The sequence below is a fragment of the Cariama cristata genome, unplaced genomic scaffold (genome assembly GCF_000690535.1).
Source record: "Cariama cristata isolate BGI_N322 unplaced genomic scaffold, ASM69053v1 scaffold18535, whole genome shotgun sequence".
NCBI lineage: Eukaryota > Metazoa > Chordata > Aves > Cariamiformes > Cariamidae > Cariama > Cariama cristata.
Window position 1 is genome coordinate 48150 of NW_009617155.1, and position 26670 is coordinate 74819.

Below are 26670 nucleotides of genomic sequence, written 5' to 3' on the forward strand. Positions count from 1 at the left end.
GGGGAGCGACGGATGGCTCCAGGGCAGCCACGGCCGGGTTCATCACAGATGCTGCCCGGGCATCACGCCGGCTACGTGAGAGAAGGTGCCAGACTGAATGAGAAGAGCCGACGGGGAAGGGACAGGATGAATTGTGCCTGTGCTGCCAGGCACCAGCAATGCATCTTGGATCAGAAAAAGGGAGAGGTTTGGCATGTCATGAGTCTAATTCCACCTCTCGTAAAGGGGCTTGCGGCTGGGGGGCTGAGCATGTGCATGGGGGTCAGGCAGAAAAACGACATGCCCTCCACTTTCAAAGATTTTTTTCTTGAAGTTTGGTAGAAAACCAGCCCTGCTGTCGAGTCCTGACAGGCACAGGGGCACGGGCCCAGCTGGGGATAATGCCTGGCGATGCTGAGGAAGGGAGCTGGCGGTGGGAGGCATCACACAGGGAAGACAAGGATCTGCCAATGGTTGGGAAATACACATTTCTCAACCCACTAGTTTTTATAACAATGGTCATATTTGTACAAAAAACCTGAGTATGAAGCCATAGTTAGATATATACATAGCAACCATGGAGTTAGAACATGCAGTCTCTTCAAACCTATGTTTTCTATCACCTTAAATCCAACCTTATCAATGACAAGAAACGTAACTTCAGACACACTGTGCTTTTAACTTCGGTGGAAAAACATAGTTTATAGATTTGGAGAGAAATTTTCTTTGTTACTTCCTCTATTATGAGTCTTAGTGTGTGAAAGTCTCCATAAAACCCCACACCTCAACTGCTTTTTTACATAAGGCAGACATCAAAGATAACAGCTGGCACCAGAGATGAATCAGAGTCTAAAGACTGCGCTCTGCTTTCACTTCTAGCAGTTCAAACAAGAATAAATTCCAGCGAAGACAATGAATTTACATCAGTCCAAAAACACAGCCCAATACTACAATAAACATATTCTCTGTCTGAGTCTCTGCTTTCCAGACACCAGTTGGTTAAACTTTAATGAAGTTAAATTCATTACGTTAATATAATCAGGGTGTTAAAAACAAAACAAAAAAAATTAGACAGTGTTACCTTTGGTTATTCTAATTATCTAATTTGTAGTGAACCTTCAGTCTGGCACATATATCTAAAAAAGAATTCAATATTCAGCAAACCCTGTGGGACCAAAAAGCTAAGAAAGAAAATGAGCATTGAAAAAAATGGGATTCTGGCATGGCACAAAGCATCATCAGAGATCATCAAAGGATTCAAGAAGAAAGTATTTTCCTTTCACACACTAGTTACCGCTGAACAAGGCAAGCCATTTTTGAGGCTGTTTGCCTTCGAGTATGAGAAGAAGTTTCTAATGAGAGCAGGAGGAATGACAAACAAACAGATTTCTTCAAACTACCTATTTTGAGGCTCATACTAGGGGTGGAGGAATGGACCACCAGCAGTTAGTCAGGATCCCAAACACACTGTGATGACAATGTAGGAGGACAGGACTCGCTGGAAAGAGCTTGTGACAGAAGTTCAGTGATTTTCCATGCAATCACATGAGAAAGTAGCTTATCCCAGGTTATTGACTCTTCAGATATAGGCTGAATATCTTATAAGAAGATAGATCCACTTCCTTATGCATGGGAGACTTCCAAGCCATTTAGGCTGCAAAATCTGCTTCCCCTCCAGTGATTTTGGCACTTTTGCTCCCAGAAACATGGGGTTGCCAAAAAGAAAAAGAAGACGTGGAAAGAATGAACATAACGGAAATCTGGGCTGGGTTCATCTGACAAGCCTGTGTAAAGGGATGCTTGTTTTGTATTTCTGCAGCTGAGATAATCACCTTCCATAAACAGCTCATTTCCAGAACACGGTCCCTTCTTAGTCGTAGTATGTGGGAGAGATTGTTACATCCTCTAAAGTAGTCACGGAAGAAATATTATTGCTAATGCAAACCCTATTTGAAATGCTAGATGTTCTGCTTAGCTGCACTAGGTCAAAAGAGAAGTGCGTTATTGGCTTTACTTCTCGATCAGATGAGGGCTTAAAACTGAATGTATCAACTGGTGCAGCAGGAGAGGCAAACTCTCCATCCCCAATGGGCAGTGCAAGCAGTCAGTGCCCACCAAATCCCGATGCTAGGCACTCCTGGATGACCGGTTTATATGAACTGCTTCTCTCTGTCCTCATCAACTAGTAACTCTCTTGTGCTTCCATGCATGAGAGCTTATTATATCCATTTATTTTGGTGTCTTGTCTAAACAGCTGAAACAGAACTCAATATCCTCCACTCAGTATTGCGTATATCCATTATCATGATAGCAGTTCTCTCTGAAACTTATTCCTGTCTCTCATCTTCGGATTTATTACTGTTTCTCCTCGATAGTTTTGGAGATACCGCAAATAGAACTGAACATTGCATTGGGTATTTTTAATAACTTCTTGTGAATACTTACATTTCTGAAATGAAAACTTGCATTCTGATATTGTTCGTAGCTAGGTTAACTCCAAATGGAGCTTCTTGATTATTTGTGCCATGAGAAAACTTTACTATTCTGTGTCCACAGAAGGCTTTACATATTACCCAGGTAAATCCATTTAAGTGCCGTAATATCTACTTTTAGCATTTATCATTCAGTTCTCTTGCTCGTTTCTCCCCAAAGCCACTTTAGTCCTTTTTTGTATAAATTTTCCTCTCCACTACAGCTGAAAATGAGACTATTTAGAGAGAGTAATGTAACTCAAACATCACATCTTTCACTTCTGGGTCTTCCTTGGTCAGATCTGATCAGAGAGAGATTATTTTCTCTCTTTTCTTTTAATTCACAGAAAAACACTTGTGTTTATAGTTAAATATGAACCACTCTTTTACATTAATTTTTTCTCTCACATTAGTGTTTCTGCACCCTTTTCTTCTCCAACTAAGATAATCAAAAAAAGATGGAGACTTCATCATATTTTTAATTGCAGTTAATTACCAAAACCCTGAAAGTCTCCGTATGTAGTAAACCCAACAAACCTAAAACGGGTAAGTTCTTTAAATAAAAAACATCATTCCTGCAGCTCAAGCACTGGTACATCTTGTGTTCTAGTTGCATCAGTAAGTTTATTGCTGCGGTAATACCAGAAACGACTGATGACATATTTGGCTGAGGTTAAGCACAACCAAGGGATTTGTGCAAGAACCGAGACAATGACCAAACTGTGTGTGAACTTGTTCTGCAGATGTGGTCTGACCGTACTTGACTGTTCTTCTCATATTACCTAAAATCAGGCTTAAAAATTTAAACAAATGATGTCCTTTTCTTCTTCCCAAATGACAGAACATTTTAATCCTTTTTGCAGAATTCAACAACTTGACTTTTGTACTGATTTAAATGCAACAGAAGGACAGTATATTATATTTTATTTTATTATTATTATTATTATTCTTTTTAGCAACATGCAGAATTAACTCTACATGTCTTGTTTCAGGGCTCAGAGTCCAACCTAAGAAATTTATTTTTAACAGCAGAGCTGCTGATTCTCTCCACAAGCGCATAAATGGTCATTGTGTCATGGACTGAACTGAAAAGTTGCACGGCAATCTCATTTACATGAGCATACATAGGGTAAACTCCGTACTGTAAACCAGTGTTTTTTCACCCAAATCTGAAAAACATGGTATAGCCTTTGGGATCATATCCACTCTCTTCCTACTGTTTTCTAATGCCTGGTCCTTGGAATGGGATTCCTCTGACCAAGAGCATATGTCTGTCAGTACAACTGCAAGCATCGTTCAGATTCGCAGAGCAGTTGTCAAGACGAGACCTGCAGCCAGCCCATGCTCTATATTTAATGTTGGCAGAAAGGGGAACACATCCACGAGCAAGCATTCATGAACTGAAGATCTTCAATATGGGGGCTTTAAAACTAATTTAAAGAAAGGCAATCAGTTTGGTCTCCAACTTCTTTTGTTATTGGCTTTCATGTGTTGTCTTTTGCTTGGATGTGCCACGAAGGAGTACAACGCAGGTTTTGCTGGCTGAGCAAGGGCAAGTTGGTATCCGTTGTAACAGACATGTTACAAACAGGACTGCAGTGGATGAAGATGTAGCCATGATGTAGAGGAGCAGTGCAACTTTTTAAAGAGCAGTGTAGGTAAAGGAATGGATTAAAGGGCATAGGACTGCTGTGGGAACAAAGAGCTTTTGCAAATCTATAGCACCCTAATTAGCCCACAGCACGAGTAAAATCTGAGGAAAAGTGCTCAAAACTCTCAGCTTCACATGCATGGGCACCTCCTGCATGAGCTAAAAGGATTAGCACGAACTAAACCTTCATGTAATATGCCTTGGAGGAAAGTTTTCAGCCCACCTCATCCATAGTTCTCACTGTGCCTAATAACTAAAATGTAAAACAGACCCAAGCAGACAATTCTGCATTACTGTTTTACCTAACAAATTCAACAGACAGCAAAGGCTGAAGAGAAGAGATAAAGGGTAGGGCTGCTTCTCTTTATGCACTCTCTGAAAACCAGAGAAGACCTCTGAGCACACACTTAAATATTTCATTAGCCTTTTAGAGCTCCTTCTCTAGCTACCAGTCCCTAGCACCGTATTCTCAAATGCATCTCAGTAATTCACAAATTTGGCCTCTGCTCTTGATCTTCCCAAGAGGATTTTCTGCTCTGCTCGCTGTAGCACAGTTGCAGAGATTTTACTCCATCATTGCACCCCTTGGCCGAATTAATGACATCCTCCCGCCTCTGCTCATGCCACCGCCTGGGAAAGCCTACGGGGTCCCAGTCTGGGCAGCCTGACGGAGATGGTCACCTACTGTAAGGTTAAATCCAACTTAAGAGTGGCAACCACCAGCTTTTATTTTGTCTTCATCACTGAAGACATAAGCTGCGTTTTGGGACTGCTTGGTCAGAAAAGCAGCGTTCTGCCAGGCAACTGTGGGCAGGAGATTTCACTATCTGCTGTTTGTACCTCTTCAGAAAAAACAGGCAAAAAGATTAAGTGGAAGAATAATGGGGGCAGAAAAGCCCAGGGCAGTGCTCGAACATGCAGGGAGCTGTGACACAAACTAAAAATGATCAGAATTCAGAAAACATTTTCATTTGAAAAGAAGACACTATTTCTTCAATGCCTGATGCAAAACAAAAGAAATTTTCACAAGATTGCATCACAGAAACACAGGACAGCATCACTGCTTTGTTCACAAAAAAAAAATAAAAAAGGAACAAATTCGGAAATACCTGAATTCTCTCAAGCTGCTTGAACTGCAATGGATAATGATATCCTTTGTGAATTAGTCAAAACTCAGACCGGGGAAGTCTACAAACCTTTGCACTTACACAAAGACAGATTTAGCAGAGAAAAACCACGTCTTGAAGCACATGAAGTGCTTGTTAACGTTTACTTACCTATGCAAGTGCGCCCATCAGCGTGGAGCCTGTATCCCGCCCGGCACTGGCAGTGGAAGGAGCCGTGGGTGTTGACACAGCCTTGCTGGCAGCCACCGTTCACCACCACGCATTCGTCCACGTCTAGAGAAGGAAGGCAGATGATGAGAATTACAAGATAGTCTCAGCAAAGATGTATCCTGGTTCTCCTGGACGGCACGCAGCTCATACCTAATGCAACCGTTACACTCAGGCTGGGTTTTTGTTTACTTTGCTTCTGTGCTGTAAACAGAGCAAAGAAAATTGAAATTTTATGGTGTTTTTCAAAGTTCCCACAGTCACTGCCTCTGTAGTCTCTACTTCTGAAGTTCTTGTTAATTACAGTGATCCGTGACGTGGATGTTTTCCTCGGGGCCAAGAGAAAAATACAGAGAAGGAATTAGGGTAAGATAACACATCTGAGCTTGTAGGTACCACTGGTCAAATATTTGGTTTTTGTAAAAATTTGCTGTATGAATATTTCCTTTTGTGTCAGGCTTATAATCTCACTGGGAGATGCTCTTGAGGGTACAAGCATGTACAATGGACATAAATGGAAAAAAGCTATGCAAGAGCAGAGCCCTTGCTCTCAATCAACATTACATTTTCAACCACTGAATACCCAGGGAGCTTAGACACTATATTTAAAAAGAATGATGCTTTTGTGCCACATTTTCTGTGGCTCTTGTCCCTTGGGTTTCCTTGTGTTCACCTGAACTTTCCATAGCATCTTCTCAGATGACCTCCCAGAAAAATGATGTGATTTCCTGACGATACCTTTTCCGAATCTAAGCAGGTATCTTTTCCATATTCCACATGTTAGGGGATTACATTCAGTCAAATGAAGAGGGAAACCAGCATTAAACCACCTTAAGAAGGCTGCTATAACATTTCATCTGAAAATGACGGACAATGATGGACAAAAAAGATCAAGTACAGTTTAAGTAAACAGGCAAAGGTTTAAAACAGACCCACAAACCTGAATTTCCAGAAGTACCACATAAGCAGTTTCTGCACCTTTTCAGCAACACTGGGCTACTGTAAATAGCATTTGATTGGCATGTTGACACCATTATCTTAAAAACTGACACAGAAGTCATTGGAAATAAGTCAGTTAGTCCATTCCCTGACAAAATTTCACCTGGTAGATGTTTGCCTAGAATTTGTCTGCCCTTTCCTTAACAGCCTCCAGGGATTGTAACTCCAGCTCCCTCTGTCTCACCAGGGGTGATGCCGGTACCAAATTATCCTGACCACCAAAACCCTTCTCCACTTGCCAAAGTCAAACCTTCCTCCTGCAATAGACATCTATAAAGAATCTTCCTTTCAACGTTGAAGACTCCCATTGATTTAATTGCTCTTTAGATCATCTTCTCCAATCATCTAAGAGATTTACACACCCAAGGGAGGATGGATGAGGAGATTGGGATTTAAAGAAATAAAAGAGCGGCTGCAATGAGAGGGAAGTCTGTAATTGCTGCTGTGGGGAAGCGAGCTGGCAGCAGAGCAGAACACAGCAACACAAAGAGGGTTTGTTTTTTTTCCCCTTCATGTTGCACTTGAGGAATAAGGGGTCTGGCCTTCATATTTTTGCTGTTGATATATCTGCTTTGCATTTAGCTTTCATGGGTTACATTTTTTTTAATGCTTTTATATTTATTCTGTTTTAGAAAATCTAATCAAAATTAAATGAAAAAGGAAGTTTTAAAGATGATTTGGAAATGCACAACGTCCTGGTCCTAAGGAAATGTATTTATAAAGTTAAATTTTAATACTTCACATGTGAATTTCACTCACCTAAAATGAAGTCCTGGTGCTGACTAGTGTTTAAATTCAGACCATTTGCTAACGTGCGCCACTTTTAATCTTTCTGCTATATTTGCTCTTTTATTACATGGTATACTACATACATTTCCTACTGCCTGGAGACATCTGGAATACTCTTTTTTTAAACAGAAGTTTTGCTTTTTTAAATGTAAACAGTAAACAGAAAATGTTATTCATCTTGCTGAATTCTATACCATTAAGAACTAGCCTGCTGAAAAACGCCAGGACGAAATCAAATCCAGGAAACTATTTGTCTTGAGTATCACAGAAATAAAGTAAGCAAAAAGGCTCAGAGAAATATAACAAGGAAACAGCTGAACTATATAGTACATCACATACTAGTATTTATACCTCAATAAAGTCAAATACAATCAGCTGCAAAATTTCTCTAATATACTAAATACAGTTTTAAGTTAGGATATCAGCACTTACAAAGGAGAAAAAATAGTTCTGCTAATAAAAACGAGCACTTGGAGTTAGCTCTATTTGTTAGTCTCTATTTGAAAATTTAAAGAAATAACTTGATTTGCGGGGGAGCACTGCACCCAGCAGCTCCCGCACCCACTGCGGCTCTCCTTTCGATGGCAATTCCCTTGTGCTGGCACATCCCAAAAGGCCATAAGGCAATTATATTGCTGAAAGGCAATATAATTAAATGAAAAATAAAAACCTCTGTAACACTTGTGTATACAAGCTATACCTAACTCCACCCCAAGACTCCCTTCAGCAAGTGGGGAAAAAAGAGAGGCGAGATCAACAAATCTGTAACGCAACTCCACAACTGTCTTCCCGGGATGCCACATGAACGACAAATTTGATGACAGATGATCCCTTCTAGTCTCAGGCTTTCTCTCCAAGATCAATATTTTAAGGATTATATGTTGAAAGATTCCTTCACGTATTACAGATATAATCAAGAAAAATGCAACGCATAGTTGCCTTTCAATGTCTCCTACATCTCAAGGCCAGGAAACAACTTTGCCCCCAGTTACAGAAGAAAAATGCCTTAATTATTTAGTCTGGGGAGCAGTCTGCAAAGTAGACACTAATCTAAATGCTTGAACTGCACTTGAAAGTTTTCAAAGTCTAACCTATTTGGAGTCTTACATTTAAATTGCTATACAAGTAAAGGTTATATATACCAGGAAAACAACAGCTTATGCCATTATAGGCACAGAACTAGCCATTTCTTTTTCTGTATTGGAATTACTATAGAAATATAAAATTGTTCTAGAATTATGAAGTTATAAAAATATAAGAAATAGTCTAGAGATATAAAGTCGTTCTATTGTAATTCTAGAATATTATGGGATTATGGAAGATTGTATCTGCTTAACAATACACTATAATTAAATTTGGATTAGCTTCCACTGCAGATCAAACTGAAACACCTATGTGCTCAACTTTCTATAGTTACAATTTAGGATGCTTATCAGAATAACCCAAATTTCAGGTCATTTATGACTTCCTTATCACAAGTCAGACCACGATGAAAGCAACTGCATTCCCACAAAACAGAGGGAGAGCAATCTGCTGAGACGAGAGGCGAGAAGCGAAATGAGAACGGTGTGCTGTCCCAAGGCTACCGTGCAAAGGAGATTATGCTGCTGGGTGAATAGAGCAGGCTCAGTATGTGAATATCCTCCTTCTCACCTACAGAAGATTTCAACAGAAATGTATTTTAGTGGGATTCCCCACTGAAGGTATCTCTGCTTTCCATGCTGTCCATGTGCAGCACATGCCCCACGCACAGGGATTGCATCCCCTTTTATCCACTTTTCATTGGGAATAACCTGGCGGGAATAATCTTATGGTCAGTCATACAAGTCCAAAAGTCAATCCTACGTGTTTCCAAGATGACAAGTTTTTTAGCCACCATGACATGCACCTTTTTTAACTCTTTGTGCTTCTAAGGTCTGTGCATTTGGACCGAGCTCTGCGCATCGTGACTGCACGCTGACATTTCCTCCATCCTGAGAGGATGCACATCTCAAGTCCCAAACACGGGAAGAGAAGATGTGGTGTACAAATGCACAACCGCTGCCAGCACTGTGCCCTTTCCAAGGGTAGATCTTACTGATGAAGTTACAGATTTTGAAGTCCTCCATACCCTTGAATGGGGGCTCTGCTAATTTTCAAGGAAGTTTGTCCCCAATTGATTTGACAGGCCATGTTGGCAACAGACTGATTTCCCTGCCCCAAACCTGTTTGAATACAGAACTCCGTGATTGCTTGTTTGGAATTCAGGGTCATCACATCAGTGGTTTTCTTCGTATCGTTACTAAAATGTTTAGGAACAGCTATGATCAATCAGTTCCCCAAAAATAAACAGACAGCGGTGTTAAACACAGACAATTAGTGAACCTGCAATCATGTTTTTATAAAGGGAAAAAAAAAAAAAAAACAACCACAAACAACAGTAAGATCTTGCCAGATCAATTCCCTACTAACAAATAGCTTTGATTTTTAAACCACTAAGAAATATAAACAACACGCAAAACTAAACCCCAAGAAAAAGAAAAAAAACAGTTGTGATGGCAGCAGGACTGAGCATTTGCATTTCCCTTCCATTTTTATGATATTTCCCCTCTTTTCTGGCCATGTTATGCAAGACCGAGTTGCGAGCCGGTGGACTATTTTTCAGCTCCCAGTTTGAAGTTCTCCACTTGCAACACGCCAGGACCATTTGCAGGTCAAGAGCAGGTTGTGCCCACAGCTCCCACGGCTCCGAACGGAGGGCAGTCGGTGTTGCCAAAGGCCCTTGTGCTTATACGGCAAACCGGGTACATCCTTAAACCCGCACATAACACATACCGCAACAGTCACAGGCCACCAAAGGGACTTAGAAATGCTTGTCCCTGTTTTAACCACTGGGCAGGCACTTTATGCAAATCCCAAATCCTCTTCGCTTTCAAATCCTTTCTTTCCAAAGAACCTGTCCAGCAATTTCTGCAGTGACTACTCCCATGGTTAATGCATCACCCGCACTCCCACAGGTCTGCAATGATGCACCCATGACCCTCTGTAGGCATATACATTTATTTGTGCTCTGGAGCAGGACAACTGGCACTTCACAGCTCAAAGTGCCTGCAGGAATACTGAAAGGTAAGCCTGATTTTCTTTCTAATTCAATTTATTTTTTAAAGCACTGCATCCCTCACAAAGTCGTTATTTGTAACTTTTATCGCTTTCCACGTGCCTTCTGTGCACGTGTGTGCAGCTGCTCTGAAAGTACAAGATGAAACAGTCTTCTAATATTAAGTTTATTACACATTTTTCCTGCTTGTGTATTTTTAGTAAAATGAACGGTATAAGGTTATTTAAAATACAGCCTCTACTGCAGACCTGAGTTCCCTTCTTTGGGCTGGCCAAGCTAACGATGGCACAAACTATTTGAGAATCCTGAATGGAAAGAGAGACGATGTGCCAAGGGTATCCCAGGGATGGCATTCACACCAAGGACATTTTTTCAAGAGCACAATGTGAGGTCTAAGCAGGCACAGAGTGGCGGAGCAAGGTTTACCTCTCAGCTAGCTCCACAGAGCCAGTGGCATTTCTTTTGGGTGACAAATGAACAAGTTTTCTCTCCCTTGACTGTAACAACACGCACAGATTGATAACTGTTCAAAGCCAGTACTTTCTGATAGATAAGCAGAGAAAAAATTAATAAAGAACAATACGAAGAGAGGCAGAGACCAAGTAGTTGTGAGCATCACTCACCCCACAAACACCAGAGATTTGATATGGATGAAAATATTTCTGCCCAGCTGGGAGCTGATGTAAGAAACACGTTGTGGGTACACGCTAGAACAATCGCCTGCACGCAGGGACCCAAAATACCGCAAGACCATCTGTGGATCTGGCCCAAATTACTGCCACAGAAGCATAACTACACCCTTTTTACCAGATGCCTAAGAAATACTACATAAAATTGGAATGAATGACACACAAATGTTTCAATTTTCCATTCACCACTATGCCCCCAGCTCATTGCAGAAAGGATGCAACCAGCAGAAGCAGGGAAACATAAAACTTTACTTGCATTTACTTAGAGGATGGTTTATGCTGATGGTTTTAAAGTCAGATTATAATTAAAAATAAATATTGTAATTATTTATAAAAAAATCATGACCAGAAAGAGGAAGCATGGTCTACTCTTTGCAGCATTATCTTAAAAGTTCAGTAAAATCTGGGATTTGTCTCTTCTTTACCCAGGGAGCTCTGTGGGTCCTTGGTCTCCACACAATATTGTGAGCATTAGTCACTAATGATGGTGATAGAGAAACAGGGAAGGGAAGATTGGATCTTACATAAAGAATCACAACGAGAAACCTTAAGTGGCTGTATTTAAAATTATCACAAGTGGATAAACTGTTCAACTCAAACATTTATTTGTAAATAAATCAACAAAAATCTGGCTTACCTCTCCGTCGCCCTGACTAGCTCACCTAGTCTCTTCAACTGCAGATCACTTAGTACATCTGATGTCAAAACTCTCGTGTTGTTTGCTATTTAACATGATATTTAAAACAACAAAGATGTATGACAGTGCTCTCCCTTCTGTTATTTGTAACGGCGCTGTGATTAGTCTCTTTTATATATTCCAAAGCATGTTTAAACCTCACACAAGTTATGAAGTGAAAATATCATATGGTCTTTCCCCACTAATTTACATGGTGGATTTTACACATTAATTTCATGTGTTTCTAAATTAATTTATATACTTAAGGGAAGGAAGGGAAACAAGCTTGCTTCCCAGCCATTCATAAGCTGATCACAAAAGTCAGAAGTTATTTCTGTAAAAGTGAAACATAAAATAGGACCCACAATTGCTATAAGCAGATAAATTCATGACAGATTCAGCTCACAGCTTCCTTTAACTTACATAGTCTCCCCAAGTCTTGAGTTTGAAAATGTCCGTAATTTGACAACCAGTGTGAATCCACTCACGATCGTACTCACTATTAAGCATGACGTAATTTGCTCTCGCAGTAGAAGTTTTTAAAAGGATCTCTCCTGTTTCACTAACACCAAAGTGGTTTTTGGAGTTTGAAAGTTTGATTGGAGGAGTTTTGAAACTCCTGTTGCTCGAAAAATATTTGTCCATTTCCTCCACAATGAAGGAGTCTGACATTAGTATTGACTCTGGGAAGAAAAATGCAAGTTTAAAGTCTGGTCAAAAACAGAGTCTAAAATTCAACAAGAAAAAGCAGAATTTCTGTTCATATTAATAAAACACATATTTCTGTTTCCTTGAACCAAACTGAGAGGAAAGAGCAGTTCTTGATAGCTGTGAGATTTTAAATTGCAAAACCCCTGGTCTAGGGCTTTTTTACGCTTCACAAAAAACCATAAATATGCTACAAGCTCTTTTGAGTGGTCTACTAGAGCCTGATGTCAAAACACCTTTGTGAAACAGCTTTCAGCATAGATAAATGTGCTCCTGTGGAGCCAGCTGGGCCATTTTGAACTGTTAGCGCTCCTAGGCTTTTATTTTTGCTCCTCAACTATTTGTTTCTGCCCTTTCCTGGCCCCTCCGATGGATTACATGAGCATCCATTGTCTGCTCCTGTTCAAAGTCAGCCAGGTTAGCTCCAATCACCGCCAAAGCTTACTTAAATTTCAGTAAGTCACAGGTGTCCGAGGCAAGCCTGCTACAACAAAATTAATTAACAGAATAGCTTCAGCAAACCGTACTGAAAGGAGCATGTCACATCTGATAAGAGATTGGTTAAAAGGCATGGTTAAGAGATTCCTTACCCAATTTAGTCCCTGCAAACCGACTCCACAATGAAAGAGGACCCTTGTTAGAGGAGTGAGTTTTCCACTACGTTTCTGCTTTGCTCAGGATTAAGGACAAAGCAGTTTTAACCAGCACCTATTTCAGCAGGGCTATCCAATTAGCCATGCACAGAAACAGGCTTCCCAAGTTGTCTGATTATTTACCTTCCCCCAAAAATCGATAGCATGAAAAAAACAAAGCTTTTTGTACCAGGTTCACTGTCTTTCAGTCTGCCGCCTTACTTTAGACCTCCCCAGTAATTCAGTCTCATTGTGGAGAAGAATCTTCTACCCCATAGATGGTACCTTGCCCTGGATTTCAGATGTTTTTCCAGGCAGCGTCAATGACTTCTAGTCGTGTCTAGGCTGGGCTTCCTTTCTCTCACCTCTGGTTTATCTGACTTTGTCCTGAGAACACCAAAGGACAGAGACCATGGCACTATGAAATGCTGAACAGCAGAGTCATCTACGGGACTATGTCTGTGTTAGGTAATAAATATTTATGTCCAGGTCTGAAGGGAGATGCCTTTCCCGATGCCTGTTTTCAAGGAGGGAAGAGGACAGAGGCACGTCTGAGGTATGGTTTTTTGGGGAGATTCATGGAGCAGCTGCAGAGGAAAGGCCAAGAGCTGCTTCCAGCTCACGTGCCCAGTGCAAGCTGCCCTATAACCCGCTTTTGGGGGGAAAATTTCTATAAGCCCTGGCACTGAAAGGGACAATCCACCCGATCAAGTCTTAAAGACCTGGATTTCATTTCCTGATCTGTTACTGGCCTTATTGGAGAATAAATACATCAATAAATAGAGGTGAGATGTCACACAACCCTGTTAGCGGGGGCTACAGATGACTTGAAAGACAGACATCGATTTGCCAAAGATCCTGGTAATTTGAATTCATCGTTGGGATAGGGGAGGAACATATCAGGGAAAAAGAAGCACTAAGTGTGGGTTTTTTTTTTTCTTTTTTTCTTTTTTTTTAATATTGCTCTCATGTGAAGAATAGCACAATGCAACCATTCAAAGTAGTGACTTGTTCCTCACCAATGACTGGATCCTGCAATCACGGTTGATTTCTCAGATGTCCCTCAAGTGCAGATCTCCTTGACAGAGTGACGTGAAAAGACAGAAATGGCCAATATCTGAACTGCCGATTTCTGCTTACTTTCAATGCCTGACATGCCAATCTCTCCTGAGATATTTAACAGTGGTTTAGCTCAATAAACAGCCAAGAGTCCCTCATCCACAACTCTATATGCAAACCATATGTTGCAGTTGAAAACTCTGAAGATTATAATTAGAACTGTCCATTCAATTTAAACAAGGTCAAGAATGAAAACTATTTCAAATTCAATAAACAGGCCATTTGAAAGTGTAGACGCTGTGGAGGACAAGCTTAACAACTTAATTGACAGGTAAAGCTTCATTTCTAATCCTCATTTTGATATCGTCTGTAGCCTCAGGAGTCAAAACACATCACTGCTCAGTCCTCAAAATATGCAGAGAAAATGAAAATGTCAGTTGAATGAAAAAAAGGAGAAGCATCTGTTTGATAGCTGTGTAAGCCTGTGATATGTAAACTGCTTTGGAGTCAAGCAGCCCTAATTAGAGTTTCAAGGCATTCTTCATTAAATATAGACACAGAGACACACACATATATATGAGTTTTAAGTAATTATTGAGGTCAGATAATTTGCAAGAAAATTGGGGTACACAGTTAAAGTAAGGAACACGATCATTTCATGGACCAACCTCAGAGAACACCACAACATTTTCACACAGTCGTGAAGAAATACTTGTCTCCATCTTTTCACAAAGTAGATCTGCACATTTTTCTCTACTCTTAGTGTTTAAAACAAAAAAGAATGGTCTATTTCTGGATCTTGGAGTAGTACAGAGCATCTCAGCAAAATAAAGCCAAAAAGGAAGACCGATAGGGTTACCAGCCTCCACAGTGGGGTTATACTAATAGATGTTTTGGCAACTGTACACCCTTGACGACTCCAATTCACATCAATATGAAACCCACACAGATGGATATAAACTCACAGTGGAAAACTGGTGCCAGGGTAAGTGAATGACCACATGAAATAACAAGGGAGTACAATCTGAAGAATGACAATCCAGACAAGCACGTAACGTATGATCTTTAAAGATGTTTATATACTGAAGAAAACAGCCTCATTAATTTTATTATTTCCTATAGAAAAGAAGTGAATGTATCAGCCGTAAGCAGTGAAGTTGGAAGAGAACCTTTTGCCTGTGCACCGCAGCAGTGTGGCCGAAACACAATAATTAAAGCTTTATCTAATTTCTGCTTAGGAGAGAGGCTTTGAGATCACTAGCATCAGCAGCTTCACCGCAATGCTCCAGCAAGTTTTTCTGACGTGGGGCAGAACAGCAGAAGGAAAATTTGTTACGGGGCTATCAATTTTTAAATACAGTTCCTTGGCACAATTCAGTTAGGCCACACTGGGAGGCAGGAGGGTGGCAAAGGAGGAGAGGATCTCTATGAGGAGATGTGCTTAAGTGACAGCATGATACAACCCAAACTCCTTGTGCAGATTCAAATCTGAGACGTAATAAGGCGGTTTATACATTGGGCCATCAGCATCTTCTCTCGGCAGGATATGACAGTTTGAAAAAACGGTTATGGAATAAAAACACGGCAATGACTGATCTCATGAGAACATCTGGTTTTTCTTAGCAGCAATATTAATGCCCGCTTGCTGAGCTCAGTGTCTTTACTAAAGTAGAATACATAGAGAAATGTCTTTTCTACACACAGTAGGTAAAATATGCAAAAGAAAAGGATAATCATGCGAATACCTTCATAATCTGGTGTTTTCAGCTTACAGTACTTACACTCTGCTGGTCAGAAACAGGAGCGTTATTTGTGACAAATGCCCTACTTGTCTTGGTAAAAAGCTTTAAGACATCACATGGATAGACTCATCTCACAAACTGACTGGAATATAAGTCAATCTTGGGAATAATTGGTTTGGGAGGAGCAATCGCCCGGCAGAACTGTGTTGTTCAACACGTGAAAGGTGTGCAATGCTGGCGTGGCAGACAGGACCCGGTGGGACCAGGAAACCGGGGAAGGGAACCACGCCATTCAGCCACCAAGCTCCATCTCTCTGCCAGCCTCATCTAGGCGAGATCACAGCACAACCCACTCTGTTTCTGTAAAACCCAGCTCAGTGAGATTTCTCTACAGCCGTTAGTTCATTGGGTGTCTCCTCAAGAAGTCACCACAAGCATCAATCTCCCACTGGAGTTATCATAACTCCAGGCCAATCTATAACATAAATTGTCAGTGAGCAAAAGACGGCACATTACACAGATTTTCTTGCTCTGTTTCCCTATGACACATACTAGTCACGACTCTGCAGATTCAACCACAAGAAGAGAGAAGTGGCATTAACACATCCCAAACCTGTCCATACTAACTTCCAGAGCTGGATCCTAATGAGCAATATCACCAGGCGTAGAAGTTGTCATTTTTTTCTCCCTCTTCTTTTTCCTCTCCCTGAGATTAAAAATGACATCAAATTAATCACTTGATTGCTCTGGTTTTATTAGTTGTTTTTGAGCTCCTTGGCTGACACTGAATCTCTTTTGGGACAGTAACTGTTAACAAGGTTCTCAGGTGGGTCTTTCAAAGATCCGGTATGCAACAACAGCAGGTTTATTTCAAGTTGGTCTTCTAATAAATCCCAGTTAAAGCCCTCAGGTACTCATGTAATTGAAGTTTGAGTAATCCAATATGATGTTGATCAGACTACTGATCTTTTAATAACGAACTGTAGCCCTCCCAGCAGTTGCTATCTTGCTGACAGTCATGTCTAGATTGCTTCCTTTGGGCCAATGCTTTGAACAGAGAAGCTGACAGATTTCTGTTTGGTTTAGATTTTATCACAAATTGTTTTAAAGCTTTTTAAGGATATATCAGATGGCTCATAAAATCCACGGGCATTTCAATAAAAAATGGGATTTCTATTAGTTGCCCCAGTGAAGACTGGCATTAAATGCTTCTGAAGAGGAATAGAAACACCACTCAGGAGCTGTACTTCTTCCTATCTCTCCATCTGCCCTTAGTCCTTGTTTACGTGGCCTGTAGGCAAAGCTATAGAAAAAGCAGTAGTTACCCTGCACAATACTCTCCACTGAAAGGCAAATGTGCACATTTTTCCTCTCATAATTTCCATTTAAAGTATGAATTGAAGGGTTCTAAGCCTTGCCTCTCTACACAAGAATAATTCAGTTGCAATTTACATTTTCGATGTGCTCAAAATGAGCACCAAGATGACTCATGTGCTGTTTATAAGATGCTTCTATTTGCTAGTAAATACCTTGCTACAAACAAGCTATAATTTAAGTATTCAAAAGTCTTGCTTCTGCATAAAATTACCACTATCCGTAATTTTGGAGGCTATGACCAGAGCTTCAATTTCAGGCTTGCAAAGCTCTTCCTACACAACAGTTCTTAAAAGTACGAGTGTATTTTCTTCTCTGACAACGGCAATCATTGTATCTCTCTAATTGCGGAAAAGACTACCTAGCTTTTAATTCACATTAGTCAGCTGCAACAATACCATGCTTCTTTCCTTTCCTTTAAAATAAACTAATTATTGTCAATCAGCCCACTGGAATGTTAACATTCTCCATAACCTGCCTTTCAGAGGTAGTCATAAAAGCTAGAAACTAGCTAATATAAACTAAACAGAGCCCTAGAAATATCTCAAAACATACTTGTACTGCAGTCTATCATTTTTGTCATATTATTTCTAAATATTATATTTTGTCTGGACAATAATAGTCTTTTCATATAGTTATATAGTGCTTTCCATCTAGCTATTCAAAGCTCTTCCATTAATTAAACAACATTAAATCCACGAGTGGTGTAGCACATACTGTATTTCCAAACCTTAAATGTTCTATCTGTCAAAAGCTGATCAGTAAAGCTTTATGTATCGAGCGGTCTGGACAAAAAAACCTTTTTAGGCCGTTTTTTTTGTTGATGACCAACTTTTTGCACAAACTCACAACCATAAGAACTGGAGTCACACGCAGAGAAACCGTGAAGGCGATGACTCTCATTCCCCCTGCACTTTACGCAACCACCCCCTTCCAAGGATAATAGCAAGTTATCGTTCCCACTTAGTATTTCCTTCCAGCTGGTAGAGCCCATGCAAGGCTTTTCAGATCCCGGAGGAAGATTCGGGAGCTGGAAGTCTTGGGGAAGCAGCCCATGTGCCGAGCCTACAATCAGCTGTGATGCACTGTGAGCTTTCAAGCGCCATATGGACTAGACCAGCAGACGCCGTAGAGATGGGACTCTTTCTTTGTTGTTACCTGGGAGGCCTGTGACATCCAGAAACAATTTTTCCCTTTCAGTCTGTGTCAGATCAGTGATCAATAATTCATCTGATAACTGAAATGCAGAACTGGGTGCCAGTTTTCTGTGGTTTGTGAATAAGACTAGGCTTTTTTAAAAACACGCTGCTTTGGAACACAGCAGAAGATGTGCTGCAGGAAACGTACGACATACTGATAAGCTGCACTACACCCAACCCTGTGTAATCCTTACAAAACCTGAAAATTAAACTGCCAGTTGCATGGCTTGTTTATGCAAAAGGCTGTTATTAAAATGCTGCAGTTGAATTAAGCATTCAGAGAGAAAAATCTAGACACCAAAGAAAACCTCCATGGAAAAAAAGAGATTTTTCCTCCATGGAAAAAAAAGATTTACCAAGATTATCTTGAAATAATTGTTGAATTCTTGAAATATAAGTGGTCCCAGTCTGCCCACGCTGGTAGGACTCCTTCAGCTGTTGTTTTGGAGCCCCGGATCAGGATATTGCTCTTGACACCAGCCATTTCTACCTAACTGGTCTGCATAAAAACAGTATAAAAAGTGGTTGAAAACTGACTGTGCCTGTCCTCAGCTCCAATCAATAAAAGCATGCATTTGGGATAAACGGACTCGCTCTTCAATGGCAATATTCACTTTGGAGGAAGCTGTCATAGCTGTTAGTTCATCTACCCTGAGGGATATCAGATATGAGAAATTATGTGGTTTAGCTCACAGCCGTCTTTGTTCAGTGTGTAAGAGAGGAGCGAGGAGACTTTAGCAATAGTCAAGCATGAATCAGGAAAAACCTAAACAAGTGCAATTAAAATTCAAAAATGAATCAATTATCAGAGCATCAGATGCTCTTCTTGGCTAAGACTGCCACTTAAGTACTCAAAAAAAAAAATAGGTTGGAAGTGTCTGTTCTGGTCCGAGAGATGTGTCTACCCTTCCCTGACTGAAGAGAAACAGGTCAGACACAAAATGACTGCCATTTTCCTGAGTTTAGTATAAGATACACTTTAATAAGGTTGAAAGGGTTCGTGTGTCCTCAGAGTGTAATTGAGTGGATTAGGGTTGGAAGGGTGCACAAAATGAGAGGAGACTGACCAAACCAACCCACGGCATTCGCTACCAGCTGACAGCCGCCGTGAGCCTGAAATGAGCCCCTCAAAATTCAGCTCAGGTTCCTGCCTGCCTTGGGCTTGCCATTAATCAGGGTGCAGGTAATTCATTTTAAAAGTCCAATAACCTACAGTTAATGCTACCTTTATTAGGAACCTGTTGTAATTTTTACTCCTTATTTTGAGCACGTTTTTTGCTGTGGTACTACCACGAAGAGACAAATGCAGAAAGATGACACTATTTGCCTAGGACAGTGCAACGGCTTCTCACAGCTATCGATCCCGGTTGGCTCCAAATGCAGCACAGGAGTGCGTAAAAAAGGTCAGACAAACAACCTCCAGCCTTCATTTCTTCTCAAGAGTCAGAGACAAATGCTTAAAAACAAGAATCGGGAATTTCCAAAAGAATTACTCAGGAGGGGAAATAAAGTTACATTCCCAATAAAGTCTGCAAATATAGCTATGAATGCCTTCGGTAGTTTCTGTCCAGATCTCCTCTGCAGCCATCCACAAACACCACACAGTTCTCCTGCCTACATTCAATAGTCTCCAGAAAACCACGGACATCTGACCACAAAACGCTAAGTAGTGTTAAAAATGCACAATTAATCGTTAATCTTAGTTAATATATTTCCCTTTAGAAGAGGAGTAAGGGAACACTTGATTTTTACCTACTGGAATCTGAAATCAAGAGCAGTAATTATGCTTTTTATTTGTCACTAAAGATACTGATTTGACAGGTCGGAGCATTCATAAATAAACAATATTTAAGTGTAAAACCAGGTACTGCTTCTTGTTGACTTCACTTCAAATGATCAGACATCTACTTGTATTCTGGATGTACAAACTAATGGAGAAGAAAATGTCTATTCTTCAGTCTCTGACAGAGTGCTTCACAGCTTTTTTATATTTTGAAATTTAAATACTTGGAGTTTTCCGACTTAGCTGTAAGAACCCATATTGGAGGCCCAGGGTACCCAAGAGCACCTAAGGACAGGGCTGGAAATACCAGAAATTGGGTTTTGTCCTCTTTTCTCTCACAATTCTTTTGCCTATTCTTTTTCTCTTCTTTTTTGAATTGCTGTAAAAAAACAATACACTAAAATATCTTGGTTATCAAGATTGTTCATACAGGGTCTGTTAAGGTCATAAGATGGAGTTATCTGTTCCCTTAATTCTCTGAGGTGGACACTAAGCGGGCACAGTAATTGAGTTACAAATAATTAGATAATTGTGATGCAATTCCTGCAACTGGTTTTATTTCCATATCTCAAGACAAGGTCTTGAAATAGAGAAAGATGAAGAAGGCTGGGTGGCTTCACCTTATCTAGGAGTGCCTTCACTTGATTGCTCTAAGGTTTGAGTTCCTGCAGAGTGGTACTTTTTGCACCTATAATCAGAACTGATATATTTTTCTTTTCTTAAGACATAATTTATTTTCTTTATTCTCCTTCTATTAAAGTGTTCCTGAAAATAACTAACTGTGTGTCACAGTCTGCCATAGTGTTAGGAGTCAAATGCGACTTTCTGACATAAGACAATGCAAAAGCATCCTGAATCCCTCCAGTGGACAAATTTCTCCTGTTCTATTAAAAAAATAAATTAATTAAAAAGCTCCTTGGTATTTCCCTAGAGGTGCACAGTGTTATGTCCTTCAGGTTTTTTTTCACAGGATATGGAAGAAGCCTGGTTCACTGATTTCTTGGGCAAGCAAAACAGTCGAAATGCAGAATTAGCATGATTGTTCTCTTTGACAAAACTAGAGTTCGACAAGAGTAAGTTACACCTCAAACCTTACAGGCTAAATAAATGCTGAGGACATTTTAATAAACACTGTCTTTCTCTTAGACAAATCCCTCAGCATTCTTTTCAGCCCAGTTATTAACTCTTTGGTGACAACAGTGTTTGGAGAGTTCCCATCCGACCAGGGATCAGGCTAAATCAGTGACACCAGTGACTACTCCATTACTGGGATAAACAGCGGTGGCCTTCCAAAGTCACACACTGGCTCTGGACACAGCTGCTCCGAAAGTCCCTCTGGCAAAAGCCAGGAAAACTGCCAGGGCTCCAAGAAGGTTTGATCGAAACCCCCGGGGAGGGCCTTGCAGTGATTGCAATATCACTCTAATCAGTAAAATGAAAAGCTTTTCATCAACAGCTAATCATAAGACTTCATTTGTCTCTAACTTCCTTCAGTTGCCTTGACAGATGAGAGCACAATAATATAAATAAGAAACGACAGTTTACCAAAGAAGGTTAACCTAAGATCTTGACCTTTTTTAATTTGACTTCTGGAGCTTATTCATGTGTGAAAACACGCTCTTGTAGCCGTAGCCTGAGCATCCCTTAACAGATCTGGATTTGTGCCCATAACTGAGTTTTAAAATGGTATTTATGTTCAGAAAATATAATTTCTGCTTTTTGTAATGTTCAAGTAGAATTGTTTCACATTAGTATAAAATATTAAATGAGAATATCTATGCATCTCACAGCATATCTCACTGACATAAGAAGTCAGTGGTACCTCTGCTTAACAACTGAGAAGATATTGCACAGACACACACATTTCCCCTCCATTCCTCAGACCAAGTTACGGCTTTCTGAGCAAATCCACCCACAGACACTGACCAGACTGCCCCTGAAACACTGAACACCCGTACGGATGCACAGGGCACAGAATCAGGCCAACAGTCATACACTAGTAAATGTCAAATATTAATTTGTTGTATTATTTGTGCAGTGATTTAAATCCAAATCCTTCCTCACCATTAATTTCCATCAGACATATGACGAGCAAGAGGCAAGCGTGAGCCTTCTGTCAAAATCCGTAATGCCTACGCGACTATCTGCCAGAAAATATTTCTCTGTCAGGTAAGAAAGCTGAAGTTCTGTCCACGAACACTGGAGAGTAAAAGCTGCAGTACCACGTGTAGCTAGTTGTTTTGAAAGGCTAATCGGTTCACCGCTCTGGCTGGCATTTCTATACAGACACACGTGCCTTCACCTTACTAAAACTCGCCACTTGATCTAAGTATTTTTCACTGAAGAGAAGTAAGACTTCACTTACCACATAAGTCTGAAAGATATATCCTGCCATAGGAGCCCCCCGTTAGTCAGAAAAGATCCTTACCGGCCTTGGAAGGGGTATGGACCCCGCAGTGTGGGGTGTCCCAGGCTGTGCTGCTCAATCCCCTTCCCCATATGGCTCTAATCAGCCACAGAACCACCCAAGAAAGGGAAGGTTTAGTCAATAACTTATTTAACTTATTTAAGTTTAAGCAATAACTTATTTTAGATTATCTTGCCTATTTCATGCTGTTGTCTTGTTCATATTCATGGAGACTTGTATCTTGCACACACCTTTGACACCTTAGAAGATAGAGATGCTGAGCATTCTCAGCTCATTCTAGATGTGAAATTATGCCTTTGGGTTTCCTAAAATTGCTCACAAAAGCCTCAGCTATTATTGATCAAATCAGCAGTAGCCTTCATTATGTTGTTGGATTTGAGAATTTTTATCCGCTTTCCCTTCCTTAGCATTAAACAGCTAAAAATCATTATTTTGTGTTTGTTTTTTCTTTTGTTTTAAATACAGTTATTTCCTGACATCTTTCCTTTTTGTCAGAAGGATGCTCCACTTTGTTTCTGAAAAACAGGATCAATCTTTGCACTATTAATGACTTACTGAATAAAATCTGTACTACTTTCACGGTGCTTTTCTAACAATACACTTTATTTGTACCTTGGCTTATAAAAAAAACCCCTGTACATCAGTTGATTATTTCAGTCACCAGTGAAATAAAACCAACAATGAGATGGATAATGGGGGCAGAACAATAGTACACATCTATTTAACGCTCGAATTTAGACTAACGGGTAACATAAAGCACAATGATGCTATAAGGAAAGAAAGAATGTAACTACCCAGAACAACTATAAACCTTATTCCTCCAAAAACGCTGGCTAACCTGAACAAGAAGCTGTTTTACTCTCATCTGCAAAATGACCCCTTTGAGCAATGCAGAGGCATCAATAAAAACCAATTCCGTGTCACGTCCTGAAAGACCAGCACCTTGCAGCAGCACACGCAGTTTTGTCTTTTCCCTTATGTAGTAACCAACCACTAAGTTACTTATATTGTAACATCTGATGGCTAGAATTCAGCTGAAGTTGGCCTTCTTGCAAGTCACTATAGCCGCACGTTCGTTGCCATTATCACCTCCACAAAAGTTCAGGTGTAATTAGTGTTACCGCAGCGTTCACTTTGTTCTACGACTTGAGTGTTTCTAGTTTATTGTATGTTTCCATTTTTGTCTGAAGATTTCAAAAAGTGGCTTCAAAATGGCCAAGAATAAATTCTCCGTAATTCCTGGTTAGTATATAGCACAAGAATCAAATATCCTAAGCTCTGAGTTTTTAAAGAATGTCAAAATACTGGAATTCAAAGTATATTTTAAGAATAGAAGAACTGTGCAGAAGGAACACTAATTTAACTAACTTATTAACACAAAACTATTTTAAAGGAGATAGGACTCTTGCATGCTAAGCAATTTAGGATTACAATGAGTAGGACCCCTGCTTTTGGACAAATTTTATGCAGCTCTGAAAGTAAGTAGTCATCAACATACAGACCTACACACTGGTTCATGGGCATGTTACCAGCCAGTCCTCAAAAGAGGTAAGAGAAAGCACAGGTGAAGAAGCAGGAATCTGTGAATCATGCATGGTATTTCTGGCTTGAGCTCTCACAACGCCAAAATGAAAGCATGGAAGACCATAATGAAAAACTTCAATCAAAACAAAATAACCATCTACAGCTTATTTACACTGTCAAGTTGGATATCAAATCATAGGTTGCTGTGGAAAATAATTCTACCATCTTCTAGTGAAAAAAGGAGTGCAGCAAAATAAATTATAAAGTTTGGATAAAGCACATGACCATGGCCAAGAAATCCATTGCTTTGTACAAACCTTAAGAAAGGAGTTGAAGGACAATGGTAAAATGAAATCCTGGAAGAAAGGAATTTGTGAGATACCATGCAACAGGAAAAGCCAGAGAAGATAGTTTCTTGTGAAAAGATGATAATACAGCTCATGAAAACCTACCTAGTGCCTTTCATCTTGAGATAATCCAAACACGTCAATGATATACTTACTGCAGCAATGAAATGCAATCGAGGGTGCAATCCAGGCACGCAGCCAGTGCACACAAGATCCCATTGCAGTGAACATGCATTACCTGTGTTAGAGGAGAGTTCAGGAAGATGGAATTGCTCTGGCCTGCAATACCGTACACGTTGGCTGCTTTACATCTGATCTCCTCTACCTTTTGCAGCATTTCATGAGGCAAAAAATGTGGTGACTGTAGGTCAACAGACCAGATGGGCTTGTTTTCACCCACTCTATGTTTACCAGTGCATCTTTAAGAAGTCTAACCCTAATTTATTATGCGTTCTAACATAAGCTTATGTGACATTTTGCTTCTACACAAAGTCAAGCTTTTGCATAAGAACAAATTTCACCCCATAATGTACTAACTAGACTTATATTTCCCTTAGGAAGACGACAAATGGGTTTATGTAGCATGTGGTTTTAAATCCTTTTTTATTCGGTTAATCTCTAGCTGTGGAGTTTTGATTGAAATGCAAAAATGTATGTGTATTTTCTGATAAGGACCATTTTGTTTTAGAGACAGACAAAATATTATCAAACATATACACTTTCTTCAAGTTTTTAAATTGATGATGGAAATTCCATAATCAGAACATGGCACAGTCAATCCAGGTTAAGTGATAACATTTTTTCAAAGAAAGAAAACAAAAACCCAACCCTTTGAAGTGTTCTTACAGCTACATCTTCATAATCCAGACATGAGAAGATCTGCACTCTTGACAACTCTGACTATATGCTCTTCAGCTGGCTCCAGATAAAAGCTAACATTTCCTTTTCCTTTCCAATGTCTTCTCTGACTTCTTAATAGCAGTGAGACACGGTACAAAACATTACCTCCACATGATTTTCCATCCTCCTCCAGTTTCTGGCCAGCTGGACATTTGCAGTGGTAGCTGCCGATGGTATTACAGCACTGGTCATGACAGCCACCGTTCTCAGTGGTGCACTCGTTTACGTCTGTCGGAAGAAAGCACACGGCAGTCAGTAAAGAGTGGGCATTGACTTCATTACCTGGTTATTTGAAGACAATCCTGTACGATTCTGATGTGACAAAATGAGGAAGTTAACGAGACGCACAGCTAAGGACTCTGAAGGCTCGCTTGTGTATTAGGTTGCTTCTAGCAGTCATGGTAGAGATGAGAAACCTCTGACAGACAGTAGTATTTTAAATCAATTAAGATCCTTCTTTCCTTCAGATATGCGTGCACTCTTATCTACACACTTTACTCATTCACCTGATCAAGTTAGTGCTTGCCTGCATGCAAAAATAGAACTTTACACGTTATAAATGAAGAACATTAAAGAACCACATAAATAAATAAGTAAATAGGCTGGCCAATGGCAGGGAAAAATCAAGAGTGAAGATAATTGCTTTTTAACCCGTGTACTTACAAACCCTACATAAGAATTTTTGAAGGAATGTGATAGAAATCATCAGGTCAGTACTACTGCTCTGTTGAACAGGATCAGAGACAACAGATGGTATGCAAGTATTTCCAAACTAGAATATATGTCAAATGGCATAGTAAATGTAACAAAACCAGCAGGTATTCGCCGCACTGATTTCACATATTCTGGAACGCACACTTGTGCAACGCTTGCTTGCTTGCTTTGCTCTCGCTGAAGCGTTAATGTCACACAGACACACAATTCACCAGTGCAGGGGTACGCAGGGACAGCAACAAATCTGAATAACAGGCTGTGGGTGTTCTTCTTCCAGAGTTTTGACAAAGTCTTGAACTGACTTGGTAGCAAAGCAGACCTCCTTGGCATGTTGGTAAGGGGCAAGCCAGGGCTAAGGGGACACCCCAGGTTCTCAAAGCCTGGCACGAGGACACAGGTGACAGATCTCACATCCGCAAGGCCTTTGGCACTGGTAGAGATTGCACATTACATTCAGGCTAGAGAGCAGGAAAAGCAGGAGGAGGAGGAAATTTAAGCAACATGAGATAAGCATCATCATGACTGTAAAGATCATGGAATCATAGAACCATTAAGATCATTGAGTCCAACCATAA

At 40.2% G+C, this 26670-nt stretch overlaps 1 protein-coding gene across 1 annotated transcript in view; it reads right to left on the minus strand.

Annotated features, from left to right (window-relative positions):
* Positions 1-25609, minus strand: part of LOC104161871 (multiple epidermal growth factor-like domains protein 6) — a gene marked incomplete at both ends in the record, with an annotated part of 73546 nt that extends 47937 nt beyond the window's left edge. Inside the window, 3 exon segments of the mRNA XM_009700446.1 lie at positions 67-71; positions 5375-5501; positions 25487-25609. Coding sequence (XP_009698748.1) covers positions 67-71; positions 5375-5501; positions 25487-25609 — 255 coding nt within the window.
* Positions 25610-26670: the final 1061 nt, after the last annotated feature.